We start from the raw sequence: 8,372 nt of genomic DNA, 5'->3' as shown, positions 1-8,372 counted from the left end.
GTACCGGGATCAAGGGAGGGGGGTCCCGGTGCAGCGGGACCGGATGGGGGTCCCGGCACCGGGGAAAGGGGGATCCCGGTGCATCGGGACCAGATGGGGGTCCCGGCACCAGGGAGAGGGGGATCCCGGTGCAACGGGACCGGATGGGGGTCCCGGCACCAGGGAGAGGGGGATCCCGGTGCAATGGGACCGGATGGGGGTTCTGGGACCGGGGAAAGGGGGATCCCGGTGCAGCGGGACCGGATGGGGGTCCCGGGACCGGGGAAGGGGGGACTCCGGTGCAACGGGACCGGTTGGGGGTCCCGGCACCGGGAGAGGGGGGTCCCGGTGCAGCGGGACCGGATGGGGGTCCCAGCACCAGGGAAAGGAGGATCCCAGTGCAACGGGACCGGATGGGGGTCCCAGCACTGGGGAAAGGGGGATCCCAGTGCAGCGGGACCGGATGGGGGTCCCGGCACCGGGGAAAGGGGGGTCCCGGTGCAGCGGGACCGGATGGGGGTCCCGGCACCAGGAAAGGGGATCCCAGTGCACGGAGACGGGCAGAGCCCGGGGGGGTCCCAAGAACTGTCAGCGGGGGGCGGGGGGCGGCCCCGGCTGCCGCCCGTCCCCTCCTCCCCGCCGCGGCCGCTCCCCCCGCAGTGCCACGTCGGGCCTGGCCCGGGGCCCGGCCGGCTCCCGCGGCGCCGGCGGAAGGACGACGCTCTCCCCGGCCTCGTCCCCGGCCAAGCAGCGCTTGCAGCCCCCCGTCGCCTCCCCAGCGTAACGGGACCCTTCCCTCCACACGTTGGACTTGTTCTTGACGCGATATAAACGCCGCAAAACGCCCCCATCCCGGGCCCCCGCCGCGCTCCTCTCCCTTTGGAAGACGGGAAGGGTTTTGCTTCCTCACCCTCCCCTTCCCCTCGCTCAGATCAACCAGATCGCCAAAGCCGTGGCGGCGGCTCACACCTTCTTCGTGGCCAACCCCGAGCACGCCGAGATGAGGCAGAACCTGGAGTATTATCAGATGATGGCGGGCGTCAAAGAGGCCGACTTCGCGGACCTGGAGGCCCAGCCCCACCTGGTGAGACGGACCCACCAGTGTCCTCATGATGGGCTTGGGTTGGGTTTCCATCCGCGGCGCTCAAAARCCAGCGTTTCGTTGGGTGCAAATGAGCCGATGTTCCTCATACGCCACAAAAGCGGCTCRCGGCCCCCAACGGGGAGCGGAGGTGGGACGTGAGGATGGATCCCATCCTGGGTCTGCACCTTCTTCCCCAGAAAGGGGACGTGAGGGTTGTCCGCAGCCCCCGTTTCCGCTGCTGGACCTCCTTCCCCAGGGGACGCCCCAGCCATTGCCCACGGTAGCTCCACGGAGAGCTCGGCTCGCCGGCCGGTGGCGAAGGGACGTCGTGGGGGACCGGGGCGCCGGCGGGCTCCGGGGTCATTTCTCCGGCYGGCTCTCCACAGACCGAGTTTCGCCTGGGCGTCAGGTTTTACACGGAAGAGCAGCCCGCYGCCGCCATCCTGCACCTGGAGAAGGCGCTGGAGGAGTATTTCGTGGCAGACACCGAGTGCCGCGCGCTCTGCGAGGGGCCGTACGACTACGAAGGCTACAACTACCTGGAATACAACGCGGACCTTTTCCAGGCCATGACAGGTGACAGCACATCTGCAACGTCCCATTTGAAGGGCTTYTGGATGCTCTTGAGTCCTTGGGGGTGATGATGGGCACCAGCTCTCGCCCCAGAGAAAGCAAATCCTACGTTACGTTAGGAGGAACGTGGCCAGCAAACCCCAGGAGCTATTTTCCTCCTTGCTCCACGCTGGAGATGCTGCCTGGGACTAGTGGGGCCTGGTTGGTCCCCCCCAGTTCAAGAAGGATGTGGAGAAACTGGAGAGGGGTCACCGAGATGCAAGCTGGGGTGGTCGAGGCTGGACTTTGGGAAAATGTCCCTTTCTTGGAGGGTGGTGCAGCCTCGGCGGCAGCTCACGTACAGATGGGGGACCACCACCCCTGGGGCTTTCCAAGCCTCAGATGACTTCCCCAGCCTGACCTAGCATTGGTGACGGTCCTAGAGGTTGGCCCCCAGGTCCCGGGTGGTAACGCGGCGTTTTTCCTCCGCCTCCAGATCACTACATGCAGGTGCTCGGCTGCAAGCAGGGCTGCGTCACGGAGCTGGCCTCGCAGCCCGGCCGGGACAAGCTGCTGGAGGATTTCCTGCCCTCGCACTTCAACTACCTGCAGTTTGCCTATTACAACAGTAGGTCGCTAGCGCCTCATCCTCGATTCTTCGGCGTCGCTGGCGCCGGCGGACGTCTTGCTCTGCGCTGGGCATCCTCGCTTTCCGAGCAAAATAACGCCCTAGGGAAGTGGTTTGGGATGGAGTATTATAGATGGAAGTGGGTCAGAGCGCTTAAGTGGCTGCAAATTGCAGGTTAGCTTGGAAACGGTTGGGTCTTGCTGTCTGGAAATAGGCTTTAAGAGATGTTTTCCAAGCGGGAAAACTACCGAGCTGGTAGCACTGATTTCTGGTGAGGTGGAGGCGGGAGAACGCCTTGGCCAAAGCCRGCCGCGGGCAAGGCAGGGAGAAAGACGTCTCCTCATGGGCCTGCCTCTCTTTGCAGACGGGAATTACGAGAAAGCCATCGAATGCGCCAAAACCTACTTGCTCTTCTTCCCCAACGACGAGGTGATGAACCAGAACTTGGCCTACTACACCGCTGTCCTGGGGGAAAAGCTGGCTGGGCCCATCGAGCCCCGAGAGGTGAGCGCCCRGCTGGGATGAACCGCTCCGGGGACCTTCCTCTTGGGCTTTGCAAAGTTTCCAGGTCCGGTGCTAGGCTTGTGTTGGGGCCAGTCATCCCGTGTAAGCAAGGTAGGGAGGAACGGAGAGATGCAAGGCCAAAAAGGGGAAGATCTCTCTCATCTGTGCTCACAAATGCACTTTAGACCTTCCTCTGCCTCCCATCCCCGGCAGGATGACGGACCAGGTGGTTTTGTGAGCGAGTCCCCAAAGCAAATCCGTCTTCTGTGCCCGTTCTTCCAAGCTGCTGGGTGTCAGGGCAGGTAGGAGGCGAAACGGCTTATTAACAGCCAGAAAAAGTTGCCGAGAGCCTGAAAAGCATCACCGACAAAATATCTTTGGCCGGTTTGCCTGGCCAAGCGAGCAGCTCGATCACTAGCACCAATTGAACGGCTCTCGTTGGAGAGGTCCGCGGGAGGCGGACGGACAGATTTCTTTGCGAGGGCCGTTATTTGGGAGGATCCAAGCCCATCTCTGCCACACGCTTGCACGAGTGAAGTGAAATCGCTTAAAAAGGGGAGCGTCTTGCTTCGAAATAGCAGGGGCCCGGGGCTTGGGTGCTGCCTGGGAGCTGGGAGATGCAGGCTGAAGTCTCTGCTCTGCGTCAGATGGAGCAAGGGTGGGACTTGGGTTCTCCATAGCTTCCTGCGGAAGGGACGYGTGTGTCCTTCCATGCACCAGTGGGAGCGATCCATGTTTGCCAACCCGGATGCCTCACACGGGTCCCCTGACCTGTCCCTCCACCCCTCGCCCTAGGAGATCCAGGCGTACCACCAGCGAAGCCTGATGGAGAAGGAGCTGCTCTTCTTCAGCTACGACGTTTTCGGGATCCCCTTCGTGGACCCGGTGAGCGGCGCTGGACCAGGTGGCAAGCGGTGGGATGCGGAGCCATGCTGTCCGGGCGGGATGGGATGGGGATGAGGGGTCTGGCTCCGAGCCCCATCCTTGCCTAGCGCCTGACAGTGTCGCTGTGGTTATAGGACACGTGGACGCCTGAGGAGGTGATACCGAAGAGGCTGCGAGAGAAACAAAAGTGAGCGCTATCCCGTGCCCACCGGCCATGGGGACCCACGGCTGGTGCCCTCTGCCTCCCCGGGGGGAGGCTGCGCTGAGATGACTCTCTCCAGCCCCGGGCTTTGCCACCGGGCCACTAGACGTGGCTAGTCCTTCCCGCGGTGGTACCTCGTCCCCAACGTGGGGGCCGTGGGGCCACGGAGCTGACGGCCGCCCCTGTGCCCAGGGTGGAGCGGGAGACGGCGGCGCGCATCTCCCAGGAGATCGGCAACCTCATGAAGGAGATCGAGACGCTGGTGGAGGAGAAGGCCAAGGAGTCCGCCGACATGAGCAAGTTCATCCGAGAAGGTGGAAGGGGGGCAGCGGGCCGGGAGGGGAGGCCAGGCCCTCCATCTCCCCCCCCATCCTTGCACCCCCAGGGCTGGCTGCGTGCCCTCCTGATCCCCGCTTGTGCCGTAGGTGGCCCCTTGGTGTACGAGGGCACCAGCGTCACCATGAACTCCAAGGCCCTCAACGGCTCGCAGCGCGTCGTGGTGGACGGGGTCCTCTCCGCCGAGGAGTGCCGCGAGCTGCAGAGACTCACCAACGTGAGCGCGGGGACGGGGCGGAGGGGACCCGAAGGGGCCCATCGGGCGGGTCCGAACTCGGATCGCATCCCTTTGCGGAAGGGCACCCGGCCTCGCGGCCTCCTTCGGGAGGTCACGGGTGCCTCACGCTCGTTCTGGCTTTTGCAGGCGGCCGCCTCGGCCGGGGACGGCTATCGCGGGAAGACGTCACCTCACACCCCCAGCGAGACCTTCTACGGCGTGACCGTCCTCAAGGCCCTCAAGGTTAGGCTGGTTGCAGGGAGGGGGAGCAACAAACCGGTGGGTTCAGCTCCCCGGAGGGCTCCTGCCCTGAGGATGAAGCTGTTGGCCAAGCCGGAGCGCCCAGATCTGCTCACGGCTCAGGCCGTGTCTTGTCCCCCGCAGTTGGGCCAGGAGGGCAAGGTGCCCCTGCAGAGTGCCTACCTCTACTACAACGTGACGGAGAAGGTGCGGCACATGATGGAGTCCTACTTCCGCCTGGAGGTCCCGCTCCACTTCTCCTACTCCCACCTGGTGTGTCGCACAGCCATCGACGGTGAGCATGGCCCCAAAGAAGCTGCACCTTCCCGGTGACCCCGTTTTTCAGATCGAGGGAGAAGCCATTCCCCTTCCCCCTGCTGACCTGTCCTGGTCCCCTCCAAGAGCTTTGCAGCTGGCCTTGTCACCCGCAAGCCCGTGGTGTTTGGGGACAGACCACGGTCCTGCAGGGCCGGGGGCATCCTGACGTGCCGCTTCTCCTTCCACCCTAGAGAAGCAAGAAGGCCGGACCGACAACAGCCACGAGGTGCACGTGGACAACTGCATCCTCAACRCGGAGGCCATGCTGTGCGTGAAGGAGCCGCCGGCCTACACCTTCCGGGATTACAGGTACCCAGGGCGCCCGTCCCCTCCATCCCATCTTCCAGGGCTTCCCTACCTGAAGCCACCACGTCCCAGTGATGGATGGGAGGAGCAGGGTGGAAGAGCAGCCCAGCCCAGGTTCTCCAGCTTCTGGCTCTTGTCGTGGTGATGGATGTGACCTGTCCCCCACCTGGGGTGATGGATGTCACCTCCACTTGTCCCCTGCTTTTAGTGCCATCCTCTACCTCAACGGGGACTTCGAAGGGGGAGCCTTCTACTTCACGGAGCTGGATGCCAAAACTGAGACTGTAAGTAACCCGGCTCCCCACGGACCCTGATTTTGGCCACGCTACCAAACCCAGCTCCTGCTTCGACTGCCCAGCTTCTGTCCCCATCCCCTGGGACCATCTCTTGTGCCGGGGGGGAATTATGGAGGACACGGGGGCAACGACACCCAGATTTACCCCGTTGCCCCCAGCCCAGCCACGGCAGGTCCTGACCGCGGGTCTCCCCATCGCAGGCAGAGGTGCAACCTCAATGCGGCCGGGCCGTGGGCTTCTCCTCCGGCTCGGAGAACCCGCACGGCGTGAAGGCCGTCACCAAAGGCCAGCGCTGCGCCATCGCCCTGTGGTTCACGCTGGACCCTCGACACAGCGAGCGGGTAAGCGCCTCTCCGCCCCCCGCTTTCCGGGGACCGCCGTGCCTCCCACCGCCCCGGCTGAGGGGCCGGAGGGCGAGCCGTGACGCCCGCTCTCGCCCGCAGGAGCGCGTGCAAGCTGACGACCTGGTGAAGATGCTCTTCAGGGCGGAAGAGGCGGATTTCCCTCCGGAGAACGAGCCGCCGGCCGCCACGGCCGCTCCCAGCGCCCAGGGGAAGGACGAGCTGTGACGTCCCTCCGGGCAGCGCCCCATCCCCGCGTGGGCCTGCCCTGCCGGGGAGAACCGCCCGGCTCCGGCGTTTCCRGACTCAGCCCCGTCTCGACTGCAGCACATGGTGGGACGCGCGGCCGGAGCTGCCGTCATGGCTAGGCACGGGAACAGGAACCCGTGGGCGCCCTGCTCCGGCTCCGGATCCCCACTGCCACTGACCTCGGGGGGAATCACGGAGACGAGCGGCCAGACTTTGGGGGCACACGGGGAAAGGGGTGGGAGGGGGATGCTCTTTTTTTAGGGTGAAGTACCGGCGTGGAGCCGGTACATGGTGCTGGGAGGATGCCGGAGCTACCCCGGCCGCGTGCCCTTCTCCTCCGCTCGAGCTCGCTCCAYGTCACGGCTATTTAAGTGCCTTCTGCAGACAATCGGTGAATAAAGGTTGTTTGGTTGTTTTTCTAAGCGGCCGCTTGCCGGACCCCTGCCAAACGCTCCCCGCCGGCATCCAGCATTCGCTCCCGTTTCGCCAAGGAGGGTTTGTCCAGGCGAGGGCAGCAGCCCCTGCGCCGGCGAGGAGCCGAGCGGCGCCGGGCCAAGTGCAGCGCTGTGATTTAACCGAGGAGCCGCCATCCCAGGGCTGCAACCGCGGGGGGCCGCGGCAAGTTTCGGGGAGGGGGCGACCTAGCTGCGTCGCGGCGCTGCAGCAAATTCATTAACTTGCCACGAGCCGTGGCTTTTCCCGGCCGCCGACTCGCTTTGGGCACGTGTTCGGGTAGGAGGGTCCCTCGAGCCGGCTCGCCCCCCGTTTCGGCTCCTCGCCACCCCAYGCAGCAGGGCAGCGCCCACAAGAAGGGCATTGAGCACCGGGCCCGAACAGGGCCGCAAATTGTTCCCGGCTGGAATCAGGGCTGCGCCGACCATTACCATAACTATCCGGAGAATGTGAATAAATAGAGTCCTCCGTAAAAACACCCAAGCCGGGCGCTGCAATAAGATTTGCAGAGAGCCAAGGGACGGTTTATTAACGGAGCCCTGCTCGTCACACGGAGCAGCTGGGCAAGCCGGGAGCGCTTGGCGCCCTTTCGCCCCGGCGCTTTTGCAGGTGGGGACGCGGGAAGGTGCCTTGGAGGAAACCTTCTCCAGATGATCAAGAAGACCTGCCCTAGCGGGTGCTGCCACCGATTYGGGCTCTGCCTCCCCCATCCGATGGTTTTGGCTGTAAAAGCCAGGTGTTGCAAATCCCAAACAGGAGCGCTTCGCCTCTGTTACCCCCCCACCGGGAGGTGACTGGGGCCGGTTGTCCCAACGCAACCATCTCCTGGCCTGCTGGGGCAGGGAGTGTGAGCAGACTGCTAATGAGGCCCAAGAGTTAAATATTGCCAGGGTGCCGAGCCCGGCCGGCCAAACGGAGAGGACCTTCAAAAAGACCATTCCCCCCCCCCCCCAAAAAAAAAGTTTCCGGGGAGTTTTGGGGTTTTCGAGCCGGCCGAAGCCGGGGTTTGTCCCCCGTCGCGGGAGGTGGTGGCACGCACCCCGCTGCCCGCACACGCCGCCTCGCTCCGCCGCCGGAGCGACCCCRGCGTCAATGGGGGGTTTTGTGGACGGCAGCGGCGGCGGCGGTGGCATTCCCGGATTCCTGCCCGAATGCCACCGCGCGCCCCCGCGGCCCCAAGGCGGAGGCGAAGGTCAGGCCCGGCCGCGTTTCGGGCAGAAATCCCCCCTCGGCCCTTTTCTGCTGCTGCGGGATTAGCGCCGAGTTCCTGCGGGGGGTTTTGTCCCGTGGGAGTGGGGGGTCCCCCCATCTCCCCCCATCTCCCCCCTGCCCTCCATCTCCCCCCAGGACCTCCAGCCCCTCCATCCCTCCCCAGCTCCCCCCTCTCTCCCCCGGGCCCTCCCTCTCCCTCTCCCTCTCCCCCGCGGGGCCGGGAAGGAGGAGCAGGACACGGCGACGCCCCCGGGCCGGGTCGGGCCGGACCCCGCGGAACCGCGCCGAGCCGAGCCGAGCGGTGCCGAACCGAGCGGGGCAGAGCCGAACCGAGCGGAACCGAACCGAGCCGAGCGGAGCCGGGTCGAACGGAGACAAACCGCACCCAGCGGTGCCGAACCGAGCGGAACTGAACCGAGCGGGGCAGAGCCGAGCCGAGCCGAGCTGAGCTGAACGGCGCCCAGCGGAGCCGAACCGAACCGAGACGAGCGGAGCCGAACCGAACTGAGCGGAGCCGAACCGAACCGAGCGGAACCGAGCCGCGCCGAACCGAACAGCACCGAGCGGAGC

At 65.2% G+C, this 8,372-nt stretch overlaps 1 protein-coding gene across 1 annotated transcript; it reads left to right on the top strand.

Moving 5' to 3' along the window:
• Nucleotides 1-763: 763 nt before the first annotated feature.
• P3H1 (prolyl 3-hydroxylase 1) lies at nt 764-6,559 on the top strand (the record flags this gene model as incomplete). The annotated part of the gene is made up of 14 exons (XM_026067433.1): nt 764-1,063; nt 1,450-1,639; nt 2,112-2,243; nt 2,608-2,747; nt 3,543-3,632; nt 3,767-3,819; nt 4,027-4,148; nt 4,260-4,387; nt 4,535-4,630; nt 4,772-4,922; nt 5,137-5,254; nt 5,460-5,535; nt 5,748-5,888; nt 5,991-6,559. Coding segments are annotated over 14 exons (1,863 nt in total), but the record flags the coding sequence as incomplete, so codon positions are not given.
• Nucleotides 6,560-8,372: the final 1,813 nt, after the last annotated feature.

Source organism: Apteryx rowi, unplaced genomic scaffold (genome assembly GCF_003343035.1).
Source record: "Apteryx rowi isolate R43461 unplaced genomic scaffold, aptRow1 scaffold_259, whole genome shotgun sequence".
Lineage (NCBI taxonomy): Eukaryota > Metazoa > Chordata > Aves > Apterygiformes > Apterygidae > Apteryx > Apteryx rowi.
The sequence above is the reverse complement of the archived record's forward strand: the minus strand, read 5'-3'. Positions and strand labels throughout refer to the sequence as shown.